At 35.9% G+C, this 24,951-nt stretch overlaps 2 protein-coding genes across 2 annotated transcripts; both read left to right on the forward strand.

The window, feature by feature from the left end:
- The first annotated feature begins 3,939 nt into the window (after positions 1–3,939).
- On the forward strand, positions 3,940–5,127 carry LOC102809852 (E3 ubiquitin-protein ligase TRIM45-like). Its single transcript, XM_006823089.1, has one exon. It carries the CDS (start codon positions 3,940–3,942, stop codon positions 5,125–5,127), a length of 1,188 nt encoding a protein of 395 aa, XP_006823152.1.
- A 9,918-nt stretch (positions 5,128–15,045) lies between these two features.
- LOC146746162 (tripartite motif-containing protein 2-like) lies at positions 15,046–17,444 on the forward strand. The gene is made up of 3 exons (XM_085499024.1): positions 15,046–16,141; positions 16,549–16,722; positions 17,053–17,444. The coding sequence occupies exons 1-3, from the start codon at positions 15,046–15,048 to the stop codon at positions 17,442–17,444; spliced, it is 1,662 nt and encodes a 553-aa protein (XP_085355150.1).
- The last annotated feature ends 7,507 nt before the right edge of the window (positions 17,445–24,951 follow it).

The raw sequence follows: 24,951 nt of genomic DNA on the forward strand, positions 1-24,951 counted from the left end.
TTTTACCAAAAGAACCTCGATAATTGACAATTTTCAATAAGGTGGTTATTTGCATAAATACTTGACTTATTTTGCATAATACTTTTCTACTTGCTCCATAGAAAGTTTATACTAAGATAGACATTTGTTTTGGATGAATATATATTTTTTAATATTATTTTGGAAATTTTCTAATTAATTTGCATAAAATATGCAAATTAGGCCTTATTGGCATAGATACAGAATGTCTCTTTGGATGAAAATGTGTCAATTGCCCCAAAGAACATCTGTGCCAAGTGAGACATTTGTACTAAAAAATGCAGCGATCATCCCTTTTTTGCCCTTAGCAAGTCTACTAGCATACAGTGGTAGTTTAGCAGCGGTCTTCATAAACTACAAGGAATGCATCTCTATTTTATGAACCTACTAAAATATAAATACATATATCTGTTTCAGCATATGTTACCGAGAAATTTTGTGAGATAGTGCTATATTTGCTTGCCATATAAAATAGTAATATGCCCTAAAACAGACAAATCATATTTTATTTCATTTTCTTCTTTTTGTAACATCATTTTGTTACATGATATATGTGAAAATGAAGAAACTGACAATAGCTTGTGTGGCACACTACTCTGATTTGGCATATCACACAATACATTACATAAGTTTTATTCCTTGGGTGTAACTTTGCGAACGTATCCACAACACGATCAATATCGATTTCTCGACGAATATGGAGTCAGGAAAGCCGGTTTGTTTATAGCAAACGGATACATTCGGTGAGTAGCAAACTTGTCGATTCATTTAATAGAAGAGTATGTTTATTTGAGTTCTCAAAGGAACTTCTGGTCAAGCAGTTTTATCGCCGAAATATTTGCCGTCCGAGGACATCACCTGGCTGAAATACGAACATTGGTGTTGGAAGTGGTTCGTGGCGGTTGGTTTGTTAGCAATACAATATCTCTTAAATTATACTTAATTATATTTAACATTATTGAGTCATATGGGATCATTAAATCCATACCTCGATAACAGTGATAAAAGTCGACCTAATTCCTAAGACAGCCATACCAACATTCAAACATACCAACATTGATTTACGTCATGGGTGCGGTGTGGGGTGACAATACAGTGTATAACTGTAAACACGCATTGTTAAACAAATTTGATTGAATTAGAAATCTTGCAAAATTCGCCTTTTCATGTCACGGTCACAATTTTTACACAAATAGCGCCATCACTCGTAAAATTGACCTTAACCATATAGTAGCGAGTAGTGGGCAAATAAGTGGTATGTGCTGCTGAGCGAATCAGTCATCATGAAATCTCTGCATCAAAATTTGTGAAGATTAAAAAGAATGACGTCTTGTCAATACCATATACGAGGCTACGGCGGTGGGGTGAACTACCCTGACCTGTTCGCAAACAGTTTGGTGTCAAATCCTTCTATGCCATGTTAAGTCATGCAGATTTAAATAAATCATAACAATCACCAAGACGACGCATCTATTTTTTAATAACAACATTAACATACATTACTGTAAATTAATCATACAGTGTTTATCAGCATTTGTCCGATCTCATATGTCAGTCAACTAACATAAATATAGTAAAGTTTATGATTTATGATTTATTTGATAAAATCGTAAAAGGATCACCTACTGTAAACAGGCATTTGTACACATTCACAGTAAAAAAAATACGTATTTCAATTCCTAACTTTAGCTTCGTCCAGTCGGGTTTTCAGCACGTGCCGAAAATATGTTACTTAAGCAGCCAAAATAATTATCGTTGTTGCGTTCAGGAAGAGGCAAGTCCATCACTGAACCCTCTCAGCTCGAGCTGAAATCACATCCTCAGTTGACGGCCTTTTCATAATTATCTCAATGTTTCATGTCACAAACTGTTAATTTTTCATATCACCTTAACATGAGAACCAAATGAATGTAAACGTTTTATCAATGCTCAGTTCAAATTCATCGGTTCAGGTGATTAACCTTCTCAAATGAGTCTCCGCTATTATTCCTATAGGCAAACACAATATTAGCATTATGTTTCACATTTGTTATAAACCAAACTGCATGATTACACTAAGGATTTCGTCAAGTTTATATACAATCTGCTATTGCTTGTTTGTGAATTCTTTGCTCTATGCACAGATCCGAGCCGAGCCGGTACATTGAACAATATTCAGGAAAGCCGGTACGTTTATAGCGAACATATATATTCGGTGAGTAGTAAAATTGTCGATTCATTTAATAGAAGAGTATGTTTATCTGTGTTGTCAAGGAAACTTCTGGTCAAGCAGTTTTAACGCCGAAATATTTGCCGTCCGAGGACATCACCTGGCTGAAATACAAACATTGGTGTTGGAAGTGGTTCGTAGCGGTTTGTGTTAGTACTGCAATATCTCTTAAATTATACTTAATTATATTTAACATTATTGAGTCATATGGGATCACTAAATCCATACCTCGTTAACAGTGATAAAAGCCGACCTCATTCCCAAGACAGCCATACCAACATTCAGACATACCAACATTGATTTACGTCATGGGTGCGGTGTGGGGTGACAACACAGTGTATAACTGTAAACACGCTTTGTTAAAAAATGTTGATTAAATTAAAAATCTTTTGGTCAGTTTACCAACTACATAGAGCCAAAGTAGATTAACATGAGCAAATTATTTTTGGAATTTACGATCTCATTTGTTTAAGAATTTATTTTTTGTGCTCACGCTAAAAAAATATCCCAATATTAGTTGCAGTGGCGTACAGATTAAGAGGACTACCTGATATTATACCACTACAATCTAAATATTATTAAAATATTACAGTACGATTTTAATTTGCAATCAGTCGCGCACCTCCCCATGCCACCTATCCGTCGCAAAGTATTTTGTTCTAAATGACAGGTAATAATGACTTGATGAACATGTACAGTCGAGTTGACCGGGGGCTATAATCGGATAAATGACAAATGCTTTAAATTTGGAGGGGATAGACTCGAACAGGGCTTTATACTCGGACAACTACAGTAATATTAAACACCAAATAAAAAAGTTGATCACACGCATTGCAAATCTCAATCACCTGCGAACTTGAAACCATTTGACATTGTATTGGACTAAACACATTACAAACAATCAAACGTAATTCTCCAACGTTTACGCCGATTGGTTGACAGTGATAAGGTTGCTATCCAACTATTATATACAAATAGTGTCGTTATAAACAAATCAGATTTGATATTCCAGTTACCACGTCTTCGGCATCGGTAAAAATAATAAGGTAAGCGCAATTCTTCGTTATGAAGCTAAACTTAAAGTTTTTACATGTAGACGCATTGGGAATCTTGCCGTCTTTTACTAAGACGGACATATTAACATGTTGTTGTATTTCATGTCTGTCATTTAAACTCGCTTAGTTTGAAGTTAAGGAACACAATGTATATAAAAGTCGACCCACTTTAAATTATGTGCTTGTAAGTCGTGTGATCGTAAACGTTTTATTGACTGTGTTGGCAATGGCAGTTTTTCTAAATTATACATAATTCATGTTCTTGATTAATAACTCAAGCTCTGAATAAACCTTCATAAGAGCAGTACCACGATAAGAGCTATAAACGCAAATATTTTCTAGGCAGTTACGTCATTTTTGAGTGTGTTAACTATGACTACACGGCGACAACCTTTGCTAGTTTTAAAGTGTGGTCAGTTTACAATCTACTTAAAACCAAAGTTGATTTACACGAGTAATTTTTATAAATTGTGGGATTTACGATCCAATTATGAAGTGAATAGAACCGCATTGATTTAAAATCTAAATTTTATAGATATTAGTTGCAATATTTTCTTAAATTGAAAATACTAACTGAGATATTGAAATAATATTGTGATAAATAATTGGCTCGATAGTCATTCTAACTTATCCTTATGCACTTCTCATCCATAGGTGATGGGTACTGTGGTGTCACGTGCTGTAGGAAAGGTGAACCAGTATATAACACAACAATACATATCTAGTCAGTTCTCAGTGTCTGATAAATGGATTGAATGTCCGGCGTGCTGTCGTACATTCGATTTTCCGAAGATTCTGCCTTGCTATCACTCTGTTTGCCTCCGTTGTTTACATGTGAAAGAGGAAACAATAAACTGTCCGTTATGCAAAATGTTACACAAAGTTCCTCCTGCTGGTTTGGAACTCTTGCCCGACAATCGGTTCCTGAATGATCTCATTGAACATTCATCGGCGAGAAAACTTATGGAATCGTCACGAGAATGCGGGGTGTGCTCTGGCAACACAGCGCATAAATCGATCAAGTCACGTCAAGGTAAAAAACCAAACGTGTTTTGCACAAATTGTCGTAGAGCGCTTTGCAGTGACTGTGAAGACGTACATAAAAGTATACCGATAACCAGGACACATGTATTGATCTCTGTACAGGAGTATCGTACATCCATTCTCAAAGAATCGCCTCTCACGAAGTCCAGTTCTATTATGTGTCACCGCCATCCTAATAAAATTCTAAAGCTGTACTGTAGAGACTGTGATTATCCGATATGTGATACCTGTGTCGATAAGGATCACACGGGGCCCAATCACACTCGTGAAAAGGTTGGTGACGCAAGGGCCAGAAAGGAAGCTGAAATTAATTTAAGAATAAAAGGAGCAACTAATCTGAAAACAAGATTAGATGGGATTATGAAAGATTTGAATGAAGAAAGTGAAAGTCTTGAGATGAAGGTGGAAGAGGTAACAGCACAAATAAACAGTCGCGCCAATTCTCTACAAGCAGAATGCAAACAACTTATAAAGGATATAAAAAAAGATGAATCTAGTCTTTTTCGGGAAATATCATTGAATTTCGGTAAAAGAGGTGATGCTATTTCAAAGAGCAAAGCAGGATTGTGTGAAGGCATGGGAAAGCTAACAAAGTGCATCGATGCTGCAGAAATGTTGCAGCAGGATGGTCAAGGTGCTGGCTTCTTGTATATGGTTAAGCAAGTAATACAGGAATTTAAAGAGACAATTGGGAAAGATTATAGCGCAACTGCGATTAAGGATTTCAGATTTGTTCAAAATGACACGAATGTATCTCAAAGCATAACAGCAGACACACTAGGAAGACTTGTCATATATTAACCAATTACTCATTCTTAATATTACGCAATGAAGTAATTTTGAATCAAAAAAATAAAATACTATTGGTATAGATTGATATTCATCTATCAACATTTGTGCACAAAGAAAAGCTTGTTGTAAAAAAGCAAACAAATTCAATTAGCCAATTGGTTTGTATGACCTGATGTCAGGGCATGTGTAATTGATGACTTATCATCTTTTCTATATGGAAAATTATTATTATTATCCATTCTCTTTTCCGGGAGAAGCCACTTCAACATCGTATTCGTCATTTTTGTCATCCAATTTACCATTATTACAATTATATTGTATTTGAGTTTTATGTTTGGTAGTTTGCCGACCCCGGACATAAATAAAATCCAAATTGTACTCGGAACCTTCTATATATAAGAAAAATGACATTACTTGAACCAAACACTTGCACAATAGCACGAGTTTGGTCTGTAATAATCACAATTTAACTCTAAGTTTGGTAAGATTGTGTTAAAGTCTCTGCTATGTGGAATGAAAGTTAAAATATTGCTGTTATGCTTTTTTGTGTTCACATGATTCTTGCAGTGTTGAATGTTATGAATAAGATGTCGATAAATGTCTTTCAAAAGAAGCAACATATGCTTGGATAACCATTTGCTTAGAGCAGCTTGATTTATTTGCCTGAAGAAACCCTGAATGTACTGATGTATATTACACAGTTGAATGCCAAGGGATAGTTATTCTATACTACTCAATAAGTATAACCATGTCTCTGCTACTAGATAACCATACATGCCGTTAATTTACATCGAAATCGAACTTGAAATGATATAGTAGTATATGATTGTAAAACCTGTTTATGTTTTAAAGAGGTCTACAAGTGTTATCGTTAATGCATTGCTGTAAAAACACGCGACATTCTCGAATAGCACGTCATTAACTATTGAAACCGCCTATCACCATCGCTAAAAAATCACACCACTAAAAATTCGAAATAGTGGGCAGGTGTGCTATTAGCTCGTCGTTTTGTCGCAAGTACCAATGTCTGTTCTGAAAACCTTGATTTGCTTATGTGTATTATGATGACGAAAACGACGCACACAACCTCCAGGTCGTTAAATGTACAGGGTGGTTGCTTTGAATGAATAGGAAGACGGGGAATAGTAGGTTGGTGTTATGAACTGTTACTAGAAAACATTACAGAATGTTAGTCTCTATGTTGTTGAATAATGTAGGATGTGTTGGATATACCCAGCCAGAAAATGCAATTTCCATAACCCGTATGTGGTTGAATAGTTCTGGGTTTGTGTTATTATGTGTGTAGTAGTGTAGTATAATGTTTTGTGATAGTATACAATTGATTGCAGTCATACTTAAATAAACAGATTGTAGTTTAGAAAAACAATCAAACCATGCTCGTGTACTTTTAATAATTCTTTTAAATCCATGTATACAGACGTAGAGGGCATGTACTCCAGGAGTTTCTATAGTGGATACGTTATAGGAATTTATCTATCACTCTTCACTTATTTGTGCTATGGTTTTTCGAATACCAACTGTGCCTTCATCATTTAATCCAATTATAGCTTAATTGATAAATCCGAAGAATAACACATTCAGACCTAATTGAAATTATAAGCAATATGTCCCAACAAAACGACTATGTTCTAAAATGAGTAGTATTTGGAAGTGTTGTTTGTGTTACAAACACACTCGTCGTACATTCTGCATATAATAACACTTGTGATCACATGCATACCGCGCATATTTCATATATTTTGTTTGACATCGTATACAGTTAAACTTGATTTCACTATGCGTGCTATAAGGTTGATCTCAGGTACCAGACGACCCGATAAAAAATGCAGTAATATTACTTCACGCTGTTTATTTTCGGAATCATTATTCATTTTCATTACGACCCCCCCTACCAATCCCTAAGCAGAAATACAAACGCACTACAATGTTTGAAAACTATGTGAATCACACTACGGGTAAATAACTGACTACAAGGAAACGCGTTGTTATAAGATTTTTAGTAAAAAGTAAATTGGTTCATAAGATCAACGTGGCAGCATGTAATGCAGCATGTAAGTACTATGTGTTAAAAATGAAGGTCCTCGCATTATTCCCATAGGCAAACACACTACTAATGAGCGGATTTAGAGGGGCCCGCGCCCCCTATTTTTAACAACCAACAGGGCTTCGCGCCATCGGCGCTCGCGAACTTGGCCTTCGGCCAACTTATCGGCCCCCCTATTTCAGAATCCTAAATTCGCCCCTGCTACTAGTACTGTGTGTCCAAAATGTATGTCCTCACATAATTCCCACAGGCAAACACACTATTAGCATTATGTTTCACATTTGTACATATACCAAACTTTATGATTACACTAAGGATTTTTGTTAAATTAATATGCAATCTGCTATTGTTTGAATATTGTGAATTCTTTGATCTATGCACAGATCTGAGCCGAGCCAGTACAGTGAGCAATATTCAGGAAAGGCGGTTTGTTTATAGCAAACAGATACATTCGGTGAGTAGTAAACTTGTCCATTCATTTAATGGAAGAGTATGTTTATCTGTGTTGTCAAGGAAACTTCTAGTCAAGCAGTTTTAACGCCGAAGTATTTGCCGTCCGAGGACATCACCTGGCTGAAATACAAACATTGGTGTTGGAAATGGTTCGTGGCGGTTTGTTTGTAAGCAATGCAATATCTCTTAAATTTACTTAATTATATTTAACATTATTGAGTCACATGAGATCATTAAATCCATACCTCGATAAAAGTGATAAAAGTCGACCTCATTCCCAAGACAGCCATACCAACATTGAGACGTAATTTACGTCATGGGAGCGGTGTGGGTGACATTACGTACAGTGTAAACACACCTTGTTAAAAAATTTGATTAAATTAGAAATCTTGCAAATTGTGGTCAGTTTACAAACTACATAGAGAAAAAGTAGATTTACATGAGCAACTAATTTGTGGAATGTCCGATCTCAATTGTTTTAAAATCTATATTTTATGGCCACGCTGAAACGTTGTCCCTATATTAGTTGCATTAGAGTACAGATTGAGAAGACTACCTGATATTATACTAGTACAATATAAATATCATTCACATACGATTTTAATTTGCAAGCAGTCGCGCACCTCCTTATGCCAAACTATCCGTCGCAAAGTATTTTGTTCTAAATGACATGTAATAACGAGTTATTCCATAATGACTTAATGAACATGTGCAGTCGAGTTGATAGGTTAGGAGCACCGCCATATTGCTATTATTTTTGTCACAAGAGGTAGTGGTTCATTGCCAACATGTAATCTCATTTAACAACTTGAGAAAACACCTATTTCTACCCCACTTAATTCTAATTTGAAATAGACAAATTACGAAAAATTAAGGTGAGAGGTGGGGGAGGGCTTATAAATAGGATAAAAGTTAAAACCGAGAGATAATATATGTTAATTTATTCATAAACAAGTCGTCGTGTGAACGATACTAGAGTGTCTTCATCGACTAGCATCGTCCAAATTAACTGTATTGCGTAGCAGCAAATAATCACGATTGCACAATCTGGTCATGCTGCGTGTCACAATTGGTGATTATTACTCAGTAGTGATTATAATAACGTGCAAAAAATAAATTCGTTGAATTGTTATGAAATGCAAATAAAATTCAACTTAGTTCCATCGTAAGCAAATGATTCCGGTCGCTTATGAACGCTTGATGCTGTTGGGTATCCGCCATATGTTCTTTATCTTGCACGGGTTGACCTAATAGGTCAAATCGCTAATTAACTAATTAAAATGCTGGATGATGCCAACGTGTTCAAATTACCATGGCTCATTTAAATGTGTCAATGTATTGAACGTATCGCAGAATAGATTTGCCGATGTTGTAGTACGATCTTTTGGCTTGGATTTTGATGGGAAAACGCCATGATTTTTTTTCTCAAATCAAAAAATAGTTGTTTTCAAAAGATAAACTAAGCATTTGAGAATAATTTAACAATGTTTACAGCTCACCCATTCACGCTAGTCACAATAAACACGCTCTTGAATAAAAACTTAAATATACTATTTTAGGCGTCAAGAAAGATTGAAATGTCCGAAAAATGACTGCAAAATATTTAAAAAACAACTTTAAAAACTGCCGTTTAACGGCTAAGGGCGAATTGACGGCAGATCCGTTACTACACGAAACGCATTTCAAAGTGGAGGTATATTAATAACGTTTGCGTATAACTGTGCAAACACAAATCAAACGGCCCTTTTCAAGGCCACTACATCCTTCAGAATGGAACCTACCGTTATTCACATACCAAATAATTTTGCCAGACTGGGGGGGGGGGGCTAAAATCGATTTATTGGTTCCATTTTATTTTTTTAAAAACCGAAACTGCAGTTTAGCGGCTTAGGGCGAATTTACGGCAGAACCGTTACTACACGAAACGCATTCCAAAGTGGAGGTACATTAATAACGTTTGCGTATAACTGTGCAAACACAAATCAAACGGCCCTTTTCAAGGCCACTATATCCTTCAGAATGGAACCTACCGTTATTCACATACCAAATAATTTTGCCAGATTAGGGGGGGGGGCTATAATCGGATAAATGACTTGTTGTAAAATGCTTTACATTTGGAGGGAGGGGGCTATACTCGAGCAGGGCTTTATACTTTGACAACTACGGTAATATTAAATACCAAATTAAAAAGTTGATCACACGCATTACAAATCTTAATCACCAGCGACCTTAAAACCAATTGACATTTTATTTGACTAAACAATCAAACGTAATTCTCCACCGTTTACGCCGATTGGTTGACAGTGCTAAGGTTGCTATTCAACTATAATAATTATATACAAATAGTGTCGCTATAAACAAATCAGAATCGTTATTCCAGTTACCACGTCTTCGGCATCGCTCAAAATAATAAGGTAAGTGCAATTCTTCGTTGTGAAGCTAAACTTGAAATCTGTTTTACATTCAAGTTTTTACATGTAGACGCTTCGGAAATCTTGCCGTCTTTTAGTAAGACGGACATGGTCAATTTTTGTTGCATTTCATTTCTGTCATTTAAACTCACTTAGTTTGAAGCTAAGAAACACAATGTATAAAAGTCGACCCACTTTAATGATTGTGTGCTTGTAAGTCGTGTGATCGTAAACGTTTTATTGGCTGCGTTGGTACTGGATTTTTTTTCTGAATTATACATAATTTATGTTCTTTATTAATGACTCAAGCTCTAAATAAACCTTCATAACAGCGTGAATATATGATTTGAAGATATTAATTATGACATGCTGAATAATCACATACTGTAATCATTCTTTTGTTAGAACTATGTCATTTCAGAATATATTTCGCACTGCCACTTTGTTAATAATTTTGAAATGCACGTTGAGCCAAGTGGCCCTGTATGGAAATGGACGATCATGCCATTGTTATATAATGAATTTTCTGAACTCAACGTCCGCCCACAATGCATACTGTGACAGCTTGTATGTAATATGGGGCTAGGTCAGCGATATCGCCAGGAAGACAAACGTCATCTAAACTAACTTATCCTGACGCACTTGTCATCCATTGGTGATGGGTACCATGGTGTCATGTGCTGTAGGAAAGATGAACCAATTTAAATTACAACAACACATATCTATTCAGTTCTCAGTGTCAATGTCCGGCTTTCGTACATTCGATTTTCCGAAGATTCTGCCTTGCTATCACTCTGTTTGCCACCGTTGCGTACAAGGTAAACAGGGAACAATCTGCTGGTTTGGAACTCTCATTGAACAATCATCGGCTAGAAAACGTTTGGAATCGTCACGAGAATGCGGGGTGTGCTCTGGCAACATACAGTGTTTTGCACAAATTGTCGTAGAGCGCTCTGCGGTGACTGTTAAGACGTACATAAAAACATACCGATAACCAGGGCACATGAATAATTGATGTCTGTAGAAGAGTATCGTACAACCATCCTCAAAGAATCCCCTCTCATGAAGTCGAGTTCTATTATGTGTCACCGCCATTCTAATAAAAATCTAAAGCTGTACTGTAGAGATTGTGATAATCCAATATGCGATACATTAGTAGATAAGAATCACACGGGGCCTAATCACACTCGTCAAAAGATTGGCGATGCAAGGGCCAGAAAGGAAGCTGAAATTGATTTGAAAATAAAAGGAGCAACTAATTTGAAAACAAGATTTGATAGGAATAATGGAAGATTTGAATGAAGAAAGTAAACGTCTTGAGCTAAAGGTGAACAACACAATGAAACAGTCGTGCCAATTCTCTACAAGCAGAATGCAAACAACTTATAAAGGATCTAAAAAAGATGAATCTAGTTTTTTTGGGGGGAAATATCAATGAATTTCGGTAAAAAGAGCAAAGCAGGATTGTGTGAAGGCATGGAAAAGCGCAAAGTGCATCAATGCTGCAGAAATGTTGCAGCAGGATGATCAAGGTGCTGGCTTCTTGTATATAGTTAAGCAAGTAATACAGGAATTTAAAGACACAATTGGGAAAGATTACAGCGCAACTGCGATTAACGATTTCAGATTTATTCATAATAACACGAATATATCTCAAAGCATAACAGCAGACACACTAGGAAGACTTGTCATATATTAAGTAATTGCATTCTTGTTATTACGCAATTAAGTAAGTTTGAATAAAAAAAAATATTATTGGTATAGATTGACATTCACATATAAACATTTGTGGGCAAAGACAAGCTTTTTGTTACTTTAAAAAAATAAATTCTATAAAATTAGCCAATTGGTTTGTATGACCCGATGTCGGGACTCATGTAGTTGATGACTTATCATCTTTTCCATATGGCAAATTATTCCAAATCAAATACCAAATTCCAATTCTCCTTTCCGATAGAAGCCACTTCAACATTCTATTCGTCTTTTTTGTCATCCAATTTACCATTATAAAAATTATATTGTATTTGAGTTTTATGTTTGGCAGTTTGACGACCCCAGAAATAAATATAATTCAAATTGTACTCGGAACCTTCTATATATAAGAAATGTACATTACTTAAACCAAAAACATGCACAAATGATGTGATCAAAAGCACGAGTTTGGTCTGTAATAATCACAATTTAATTCTAAGTTTGGTGAGATTTTGTAAAAGTCTCCGCTATGTGGAATCAAAGTTAAAATATTACTGTTATATCGTGTTCACTTCTGCAGCCGCCACTGACCAATATTTGTTTCCTAGTAACACTAACAATGTATGACATGATTCTATTAGTGCTGAATGTTATGAATGAGATGTCGATAAATGTCTTCCAAAAGAAGCAACATATTATGCTTGGATAACCATTTGCTTAGAGCAGCTTGATTGCCCGAAGCAACACTGAATGGATTGTTGTATATGTCGTGAATTTGTTTTCGCGTATCTGTTGACCGACTTAATTAGTTGATTACGAGCGAATTGCTGTGTTATGTCTGTCATCGTTTAGGTCTATTTGAAGTTTTGGACGGAACTTGGCTCAGTGATTTGGAACTAATTACCAGATAACCGTCGCGATTCTGACAGTTTATGTTCATAGTTATTAATGTAGTGAACGATTAATCAAAAGATATGACGTATTCAGTACTTAGTGTGATTGGCTTTATGATTGAAGGTTACGCCCTAGAGTCTTTTACTGTTTTGTAATTGGTTAGAGTTTTGAAAATGAATAAAGAGAGTTTGAGTTGGTCTTGGGGAACACAGCACGATAGACGCAGAAGAGAGAACAGTCCTGCAGTCGAGAGTCCAGTCCAGGGGCGAGCCTTGAGGCAGCCCAGTCTTGGGCGAGTCTTGGTTCAGCCTTGTGAGAGTCTTGGGGACTTTTCCCCAGGGCGCTGTGTCTTATAGAGTGCTCCAAACGATCGACTAAGACGAGAGCTGAAACGTATTTCGTTGTGTGTGTCTTATTTGACTGTAAAGTTAAAGTGACTTTCCCGATCCCGTACCTCAAGGGGACGAGATATAGAGACGAGACGAGTTTCCCCCCTGGCAAGTGTGGAGAACCCCGAGAGAAGATATTTCCCCCTGATATATATTACGCAGTTAGATGCTAAGTTTTTGCTACTAGATAACCATACATGCCGTTAATTTAGACCGTTAACTTGAAATGATATACTAGTATATGATTGTAAAACCTGTTTATGTTTTAAAGAGGTCTGCAAGTGTTGTCGTTAATGCATTGCTGTAAAAAAGCACGCGACAGTCTCGAATAGCACGTCATTAACTGTTGGAAGGCTTCCAACCGCCTATCACCATCGCTACAAAATCACACCACTAAAAACTCCAAATAGTGGGCAGGTGTGCTTTTAGCTCGTCGTTTTGTCGCAAGTACCAATGTCTGTTCTGAAAACCTTGATTTGCAGGTCGTTAAACTACAGGGTGGTTGCTTTGAATGAATAGGAAGACGGGGAATAGTAGGTTGGTGTTATGAACTGTTACTAGAAAACATTACAGAATTTTAGTCTCTATGTTGTTGAATAATGTAGGATGTGTTGGATATACCCAGCCAGAAAATGCAATTTCCATAACCCGTATGTGTTTGAATAGTTCTTGGTTTGTGTTATTATGTGTGTAGTAGTGTAGTATAATGTTTTGTAATTGTATACAATTGATTGCAGTCATACTTAAATAAACAGATTGTAGTTTAGAAAAACAATCAAACCATGCTCGTGTACTTTTAATATTCCTTTGGAATCCATGTATGCAGACGTAGAGGGCGTGTACTCCAGGAGTTTCTATAGTGGATACGTTATAGGAATTTATCTATCACTCTTCACTTATTTGTGCTATATTTTTACAAATATCATATCGAATAACAACTGTCCTTACATCATTTATTCCAATTCTAGTTTAACTGATCAGTCCACAGATTAAAATATTCAGACCTAATTGAAATTATAACAATACGTCCCAACAAAACAATTTTGTTCTAAAATAATAGCATTTTCTTCGGGAGTACTAATAGTTGGAAGTGCTGTTTGTGTTACAAACACACTCGTCGTACATTCTGCATATAATAACACTAGTGATCACATGCATACCGCGCATATTTCATATATTTTGTTTGACATCGTATACAGTCAAACTTGATTTCACTATGCGTGCTAAGGTTGTTCTCAGATACAACCCGATAAAAAACAAATTGCAGTAATTTTACTTCACGCTGTTTATTTTCAGAATCATTATTCATTCGCTCTATCAAATGTGTTGAAAATATGTTGAAAAGTCACGTTTTTGTGATTCGGAAACACTCTAAGGCTTGTAATAAATATGAAATCCAACGATATTTGTTTCCAGGTTGACGTCAACAGACGCTCATGATTACCGCAAATATAGTGGTAATCACTGACGTCCAACTAAGAGAAACATCGTGGTACTGTATTTATTTTGTATTGTAGAGGCTCGAGATCATCCTTATTAAATAAAATAACAATATTCTAAGTTTGCATAAACACACGTTCAGATAATAACATGTTGTTTTACTTTATCATAGCAACGCGTTTATAACAAATTATCCAGTTCCTGTGTTTCTTTATTTACTCTTCTGACGTTCTAGCCCCACACATAGGTATTCGATACAAAATATGTATAGTGGAATGTTCATGGCCAATAAATTAAATCAGGTCATACGAATCGCAGGATAAATACATTATTTCTCGATGACATTTGAAACTATTGAAATATAGGATTCACCACTACACCATATCAAATTTATAATACTGAATTTTATCTTTGCATATTATTCAAGTAGTATAATAGCGTTGAAGTCATACAGCCACTAAATACTACAATGAGTTGGACATGCCAGTCTGTCGCAGTAGATAAAACATCAAAACTGGCATTGTAGATTGGGAATAAAATCAAACTGATCCCAAACCTATGTTTTATTTGCAGTTCTTTGAATATGGCGACAGAAATTGTGGCATTCCTGTTATGCTCAAAATGTGGCTATCAGTTCAGCATTCCAAAATGTCTACCCTGCTCTCATACATTCTGTGAAGGGTGTATAATCAACGATACGAGTACAACTAACGACAGTGTCACGTGCAGTACATGTTCCCGAAAGCATTGGCTACCACGTAGAGGTGTTGCGGATTTCCCCGACAATATTCTTATCATGGATTTGATGGACTTCTATCACACACAAGCTGGACCTGAATTCATTTGTCGTAGTTGTAAAAACGAGAAATCGCAGCAATATTGTAAAACGTGTTTGTTGTTATTTTGTAGTAGCTGTGCTGACGTCCATGACAAAATACCAGTTACCAGTGGGCATACATCCGTTACATTACAAGAATTTCGTCAGAGTGAATATCTTAAATCACCTTTCGATAGAAAGATGCCATGTCCTAATCATTTCGGCAACGAAATCAAATTTTACTGCAAAGAGTGTGACATACCTATATGTCAGGAATGTACTGAATCCGATCATTGTGGGTCGCAACACTCTCAAGATTCCATCAAAAAATTTGTCAGCGAAAAGAAAGCTGATCTCCAAAAAGCATACGTAAAGGGACGTGAACTTAACTTACAGTTACAGTCTATGGAATCGATTGTGGATACGGAAAAGAAAATCAACGACAGCCTATCAAAAACAATGAACGAAACAGTTGGGGAGTACGCTAGAGTTAACGTTAACCAGCTAGAACGCATAGTTGGAGACATAAATAAGGAAAAATCAGTTTTGTTGAAACAAGTGGTTGATTCCCATAACAAGAAAAGAAACAAAATTGATAAGATGATTTCAAGTATTAAAACGGGGCAAAATAAGATTGAAAAGTTTATCGAAGGTGCACACAGCCTGAAAAAGCTAGAAAATGATATTGGCTTCTTGTGTTTAGTGAAAAATGAATTGTCTGAGGCAAACACAATTTTGAAGCAGGATTTCCACAGCGAAAAAGTTGGCATGTTGGAGTTTGTCGAAAATCGGGAACGTTTTCGATTTCCCGAGACGACGACCCTTGGTTACATTGCAGCATCGGAGCCCATAAGCAAACAAGGTAATACAGACTTTTAAAACATTCTAACCTAAGTTTATTTCAGACGAAAACTAATTGTATTATTTTAATTTCTTGCATTTCATTTCAAATGCCTTAATGAACCCCCAGCACGGCCGCCGGACCCTGTAAAACGTTTACATAATTTGACATACTTTAATACAAAAAAATAGTTTATTTGATCCGGTGGTATTAACATTTTCAAGTGCCCTTCCTAGTATATGTTGACCGTTATAGCTACGCTTGTGTTGAGCCAAGCTGTATTGCATCAAAGTCTCTTAATAACATTCACTGCTTCTAACATTATTATTATAACTCTTTTTTATAGAAATGCATGTGCTCTGTTAAAACACATACTAATGGGCGTTGCACACTACAATATCATTACAATTTATCAATTTGTTTTATAGTATCCAACCCAGGAAATATAATTTCCCCAACTCTCAGCATACTGCACAAATATGGAGTGAAAGGAACTACCGACAGAGAATTCGACGGCCCCGCTGGTATCACAACCACTTCCAGAGATGACATCATTGTTGCTGACAGCAATAATAAACGACTACAAGTACTGAATCGGAATGGTAGATTTCTGCATCAACTTACAACAGACACATTTCCAGGTTTTTCTCCAACCCATATGACAATGCTTTCAGATAATCAGCGACTCGCTGTAACTGACCGACTAAATAAGTGCGTGCATGTGTTTGATGTGTACAATCAAATACACACTAAAACATTTGGTACTCGTGAACTCATTGGACCACATGATATCACATGTAGCGCTACGACTGGTTAGGTGTACATAGTAGATGAAAAAGAGCCCAACGTTACGGTCGGCGATGGAGACTACCGAATAATAAAGTATGACAAAAATCTAAATTTTCAGCATCGTATGATCATTCCTCGTCTAGGAAATTGTAATTCAACATCCGTGTCCGTGTTATCTGACACGAGACTGGTGATACTCCAGTCAGACAGGGGAATGCTTACAGTGATGAATTCAGTTGATAACGCGAGCAAAACTAAAAGAACGTGTGATGATTCTGCTTACACCATTAACGCTAGTGTATGTGTAGACCCTTATGACAATATCATCATTGCAGGCTGGGGTCGTATTCAAATGTTCACACCAGAATTGAAATTGACATTCTCTATCAACGAAAGAGACCGATGCAGTGACATCCTCGGTATTAGCGTGTTCCGTTGTAACCCGTATCGCGTCGCCATTGCGGATGGCAACAATCACTGCATAAAAGTATACGGACTGATGGAATCCAAGGAAAATGCCAATGCAGTGAATTAATGTGTAGCGTTCCTCAAAAACCACATAAAGTTTTCATTGCTCAACTTGTAATTTGATTATACTACATGGACATTGAGAGAAATAACTTTCACAAGAAACATTGTCAGTTTTAAATATTAGGTGTTACCAAGTATTATTGTGTTACATCGGGTAAGATGCTCATAAACAGATAACCAGACTTTTAAATGTATTATTGCGATATTATGTATCCGGTTTGACATGTCATAAACGACAAAAACTGCAATTCGAATCATAGATTCACCCAGGTATTCATATATATTCATATCTGAAACATACCTAACTATATCACGTGCATATTCGAAATTGAGGTAGTGTCTCTTATCAATGTTTTGCACTGGTGTGGTATTTTTAAATTTGTTTAATACTCATTGTTTATTATAGAATATACTGAATCAATACATATAATCAGACACTACCTTACATTGTAATGACTGATTAGGTATTTGTATTTTGTTATTGTTGGTTATCCGGTATTATTTATATGGAATGATATGCTATATACTGGTTTTCGACTTTAACCGGTTCCACACAGTGATGTCCCTTGCTATATGGTGAGCAGCTCTTTTAGGGACAATCATTGTAGCTTGGTGGCGAATGCAATTCGAATCATATTCGAATGCGTCTTCAGTGGTAACACACTTGCATTGGGAGTTCCAATGTATATATTTTTTATCATAGCGGTGTTAGATACTGTCACTTGAATGCGTTTCAAAACAACTTCTTTGTTATAAGCACAAAGCTATTTTGGAGAATTCACATATCAAATATTAAATTATTAATTTCAGAATGAAAAAAAAAACCAACAACTCAAAAATCATGAATCAGATAGGTAAATGCCTTGACAGATTACAATACAATCATTCATTTTATCCAACCAACTATTTGGATAAAATTATTATGTTACAACTATTATGTTACACTTGCCACACATTTTCAATAGAGGGCGCATGTCGAAAAAAACGAATACAAGGCCTGTTTCTTCAATAATCAGACATATTATTAATCACTTATATTGTTTAGCTCGTAGACAAAAAAAATTGTGTTCAATACAGTCCACACTGCGCGATTTAAACTGCGCGATGTAAAAGGCCTATCTGATTTCAAAAACATTATCTCTCCATTGAAACTAAACCAGTAGGATACTTGCAATGAAGTACCTCGTGTTCGACTGACTAGTATATGTCATATGATAGAAAGTTTAATTGCCAGCTCGTTTTACTATTACGCACAATCTGTAACCTGTTGCATTATGGGTAATTGGTCATTGGTCATTATTTGCATCCAAGAACTCTATCCTCTAGACAATCGTTGCGGCAAGTTTTTCGGTTACTATTACATAAATAATTCGCTACGTATTAATGCTTTCTATGACACACTTGTTGTGAACAGAAAGGGCGACATCTACGACATATACAAATCATCGAGTTCATGTTAAAATTGTAAACAAAGTTGACAATCACTTAATGTACCCAGATAAATCGTGTTTCTGTATACAATGTCTTTGTGAACTTTTCTGACATCGACCTAAGGGTAGACGATTTAAACGTTGTGTAATTTTGTTATGGTATGGCAATATGTTTGTGGGGGATATCCATTCGCTTTATCGTTCTTTATATATAATATTTGACTTTTTATAGAATAAAGTACGTCATGTTTAATTATATCACATTTATTGACAATATATTTCTTTGAATCATTGCATATTCATCTGTTTTCTCATTTCATTATTTTATTTTATTTTATTTTATTTTATTTTATTTTATTTTATTTTATTTTACTTTATTTTATTTTATTTTATTTTATTTTATTTTATTTTATTTTATTTTATTTAGCATATCCAGCAGTGATTTGGCTAATTTGTGTTCAAATGTCAGAGTAATCACCGCGTATCTGCTTTTTATTTTTTACTCGATGGGATCTACGATAACGTTGTATGTTTTTGGCGCTCGTATTGTATTCAGTTGCATTTTAGTTCACCTCTGTATGAACGCTATTGAAGAATAAATCTCGTTTGAGTTTTAGTTTCACGACGTGTTCGTTTCAGAATTATCACCCCACTGCTGATAAGTTCAAATCACCCTTTCCCCCCGCAATGTTTAGCAAGTCAATGCCCGGCCAGTGTTGTATCGAAACATCGTAACTACTAGAACATGTGTATTTTGTTTGGGATATACAATTTCCTATTAGACATTTCTTGTTCATATTACATCCGTAACAAATAAAATTAGGATATATAGATTGTCACTTGTAACTCACTAATCAATAATCTACAATTCATACACTAGTCTTTTAATGCAAATTTCGATTGATTTGTTTCACGTAAAAGAAAATGTTTTAGAACATGTACACACCACGTATGAAAACAATTAATGTCAGATCATGAAATAAGGAAAAAACCGAAAAATATGGAAAAACTAAATGCGGACGTTCAACGTTCAAACTCGAAGTTCGGTCGACTGAAAATTGAACATCGAGTTACAATTTCGGCGTGGTTTTGTAAAAGTGGGCATGGTTTCTAAAGTATTGGTGTGGTCATTTCTGTAACTCAATGTTTTTGTAACTCGATGTTCGTAACTCGAACAACTCAGCATCTTGGTAAAATTGTTTCAAATTGTTTAAACCAACTTAAGAGAGCTTTTACAACGTTATTTGAATAGGTACGTGAATGTTGAGGTTTTCCATATTTGTCTTTATACGGTAGGTGTTCTTGAAATACCAACAACGTGACTTATATAGTTCTCATGTTATGAAGTTACAATTTCCCTGTGCTTTTTTTTCGACATTATCAGTGTACATTGACAAACATAGCTTAAAACCGTCAATCTTAGTGAAATATATTGCACAATACGCCCCCCCTCCCGCTGCTAGTACATACTCGTAAAATCTTAGTTAAATCAAACGTCAAATAATTAATAAAGTTTATTGAGTCTATTAATGTTCACGAGTATTTCATCTCCTGAGCTGACGAATACCAGTATCAGAATTCAGATAAAAAGTGGTTATGGAAAAAATTCGAATATAAAATCGCATTATTTTAAAGACGGTTTCAGGAAGCAATATGAAATAGCGCAATACGATTTAAGAATTCAAACTTTAAGACAATTCAACACAAAAAAACACGTCTTACCTATAAAAGCCAGTAGACTGCTGGTAAAATTAATACAATAGATTACTTTATTCTCATTTCTGGCTACTTTATCATGATAAAGTGACATTTCCAAAGCATGCTTCCCAACATGATGTGGTGTTGATGTAGCGGTAAGTCGTCCCGGTGACATGGTAGTATCCCGGTTATGAATGTGACTATGTTAAATAAAAAACGAAAGAATTTTACAAACAAAAATATCCTTTATCGCAGTGTTAAAATAGCCTCAATGTATTGCTACGCACCACAACAAATTCCTATACATTATACATGAGACTCAAAGTGCGTTTGTTAAAGATCACTCAATAACTGAATGTTATATGTGGCTCAATTTAAATATAAAATATTTAAAAAGATTTAAATGTATTTTGGTTTAGAAATTAAAGGTAATAGCGCCCTTCCATGTGTCTGGTTAAATGCGGTTTGAACAATAATTCTCAACAAAATATAAACACACAGTGATTTCTAGAAATACATACAAATTAGGGAAATTGTAGCTGGTAAAAGTTATTGAAAACATTTTGATCAAGTACTAGAGTGAAATATAAGCGTCTGATCAAAAACGTGAATAAAACATCATTTTTTAAAATTTATGTATATGAGACGATTATTTCAACCAATCATGTCATGCACCCCCGATAATACATTTACATGACCATGCGTAGTGAGGTGATTGACCACAAAATTGAAGGCAGCCTGTGTCAGAGGCACTATTGCGTAAAGCGTAAAGGTATCTGGGAAGGAGATTGGACTGTGCGCGTCACGTCTTGCCTTCCACTATGAGTATTCCGTGAAGGAAAACATTTTGTGTTTGACAGTTTTAGATTCGAATTAAACCAACGTAAGTCATTGGGTGTGAGAGCTGAGGCTATCATGCATGAAGGACATTTCTAGGATTTTCCAATTCTTAATTTTTGAAAAACAAAAAAACGCTAGTTCTTGCAAATAAAATAGCAATTAAAAATAGTCATAATTCGTGAATCGCTGATTCGTTGATTCTTGATTGGTTGATTCTTGATTCTTCAATTAGCCTTACCCTGCCACACCGCTCTCCATCGCTTACAACCAAAACAAAGTCAGCTTGGACGTTCAGTTGCGAGACATGACAAAATAAACGCAGCGAGTGCTACATTTCGAAAATAAAAATACAAAATAAACGCAATCAAATGCGCCTACCACGCGCGTTGGAAATAAAAAGAACGCGTTGTGACACCAGCCACTCACGCAATATAATTATGCTATTTTCAAACGCACTGTGCATGTGGGAAAGCGATGCGTGAACTCGAGAAAAATTATGCTAGTGTGAGAACACGCTTTATACCCCGCGGATACTCGCTAAAACATCGAGACAATTTGCCACCCCTTACAAAAAATTGTCGTGCAAATAAGAATATAGCAAATGATCTCCTTTTTCTGTAATATTCGTGTGTAATCAGTAATTATGAAAATAATTTATGGGTGCATATGGAATATATTTCGTTATGAATTATTCTTAATATAAATTTCTGAATTATCTTATTATTTTTTCAGGGTTATTTTTTTCTCCCCAAAACTGAAACGAAATAATTTCACAATGTCAAGAACGAAAAGTAGTGTTCAACAATGTAAAATGTTGACTTCATGACACAGCAAACTCTGCTCAAGACCGGAGCCGTTGTCTTCGTTGAAAATTCACCAATTCACCAAATCGTGGTTGTGAACTGTTTAGCTAATTTTTAGTCCTTTGGACCAACGGTCCAACGGACTAATGCTATCACAATTTGTAAGCCGTAGGCCGTGTGCTGTAGACAAAGATATCTCAAAAACCCTTCAGTCTATTTTTCTGAAACTTGGCATTATAATAGCTTGTGTGAATATCTCCAGAGCATTTTTTTTATTTGGCTTGAATCATTTTAAAATTACTTTTTGGCCCAAAAACCTTCCAAAATCAGGCTTTTCTAGTGTAGGTAATTTCTGTCCAATTATCATACATGGTGAGTGGCACAATTTGCATAGTAAACATTTTGTGTTATTTTTTTCTGATACACACTTCTCTTATCAAATTGTAGTTTCATAATAAAGAATGTATATTATTTGATGTGTTCATGTATGTTGTGATGGTTTATCGCATAAATTATTCGTTTAATGATAGATTAAATAGTACTAATTTGAATTTATCACGCATGCGCAGTTACGCATAAAACGACCATTGGACGATATGGCAGTGTGATTCGATGTCTCAAATTTCGCTATGAAAATTAAAGTATAATAATTGTTTTGATAGAATACAATGCGTGATGTGTATTTGTGATTACATGGGCGCTGTCTTAATAAAGTAGTGTGTGTTATTGGACGAATGCGCTGTTTTATTGCACGAACTGGTCACTGACAGGCAACAACCAGTGGCTATATCCATAGCTGCGGTTCCATAGCTCTTTTGTACGACTGACAACTGATTTTTACATTTATGTTCGTAGTATGGTTTTGTATCTTGTCAGTCAACTCTGGGGATGACTAATACCGTTGAGCAATAAAAAAGACGTGCGCCGACAAGAGAGCTATGAACCACATACGGCTATTCATCGAATCACGATGGAATAAATACACGAGGTACAGGAACGTTTGCTGCAGTTTATGCAGCTCTCTTGGTCGTGGTATACCTTGCGGGCGACCAGAGAGCTGCAGTTCCCTTCCCTAAAGAAATGCACAGATTTTTAAATATGCCAGTTATGTATCATTAAAATTGTGATTGTAATAAAATTACCTCGACTTGCAGGAAAAAATAGACAAATATGTTCTCACAAATATATCTGTTACTGATTACAGCAAGCTTTAAGCAAATTTGCCCGTGTAAATGAGACTATTTCACGTTAAAACTGTGCCGAAGTGAAACCTCCGATTGAACGGCGCCATTTTGAAGCCGACCTCTATCACGTGACTTGCTCTTTTAGTGACGAGTGTAATCACGTGACTACAGCAGACGGCCATCGGCGCCTGCCTGGGACAGCGCTTCATGTGACGAAACAACGGCAGACGGCTTTTTATAATTTTAATTTCATTTCACCATTAAGTGACTTATCTTTTTTTGAAAAAATCAAATCAAATAAAGTACATTATTAAAAATATTTTTTTCAAGCAGTTTTTATTTATATATTGTGAAAAATCTAAAAATAATCTTGTAACTTGCCAAAGAGTGTTACAAGTGACAGGAGCAGACAGCAGACAGCATGGAATTCACAAAGGACAAAATTGTTGAAAGATATTTTTAAATTTGACCTAAAAGCTCAACAAGTAGAAGGTACTACTTGTATTTTAAATAATATACACACATTGGCCATATTACCAACAGGGTATGGCAAAAGTATGATGTATATTTTACCACCAATGCTCCTCAATATTATGCGGAAAGAGACAACAAGCCAACGGAGTAATGGGTTTCAGCTTTAGAACATTCACTAATGCATTGTCAACAGTTTCTGAGGTTTTAAGTCTAGATGCAATGGATTGCCTGCGATACCCTTTAACTTTCTTCTGGAACTCATCTCCACAATGAATGCAAGAACCTGCCATTCTCAATTTTCAGTTAAAATGTCAACTGCGCATGCTTCGTCATTGTCATGTCATCAGGTCACATGACAGAGGTCATCTTGAAATCCGTCGTTCAATCGATTAAATTACGTTCGGTCTAATTATACACAGAAATATATACTTTTCAAGAAGAAATAGTCCTTCATTTTCGGTCAGTAGATTCCTAAGATGTTTGTGTTTGCAAGGATAACTTTTATTCGTTTTAAATTTCATTGAAATCGTTCGATAACATCAAAAATAGCGTGCGCCCCGGGATCCCGGGGAGGCGAACTGTGCGGTTCTCAATGGACGCGATCTGCAGCTCTATGGCCGCAACGTAATATCAAAATAGCTTAAGCGGCCAATAAGAGCTGCTAAACTGCAGCAACAGGAACGTGTGTTCAGGGTTAACCTCGATACAATGCTAGTAATAACTCCCAGCGTATTCCGGGTGTCTTGCATCATAGAGTGCATTTAGAAGATAAGTATGTTTTTACGGCGTGTCACTGAGAAAATATTAAACCGGTACTGATAGTGCGACATTGCACCGAGTACCGTCGCATCGCCTGAGCGTGGATGGTCTGTGCGAATGCACATGAAATCGTAATGCGGTCAATCATGTCAGTCGTGTATGAGCGCAAACATATTATTCAACATCATCAGAAGGTACTGACATGTTTTACGGAGTTTAACTGAGAGAATATTACTAACAGTATGACATTGCACAGCCCTGTGTAAATGCCTGATGTTACAGCCGCTAAAAACTGTAGGGTGGCGTACACATTGCACATGGCT

The sequence above is a fragment of the Saccoglossus kowalevskii genome, chromosome 5, assembly GCF_978046115.1.
Source record: "Saccoglossus kowalevskii chromosome 5, keSacKowa6.1, whole genome shotgun sequence".
Taxonomy (NCBI): Eukaryota; Metazoa; Hemichordata; class Enteropneusta; family Harrimaniidae; genus Saccoglossus; species Saccoglossus kowalevskii.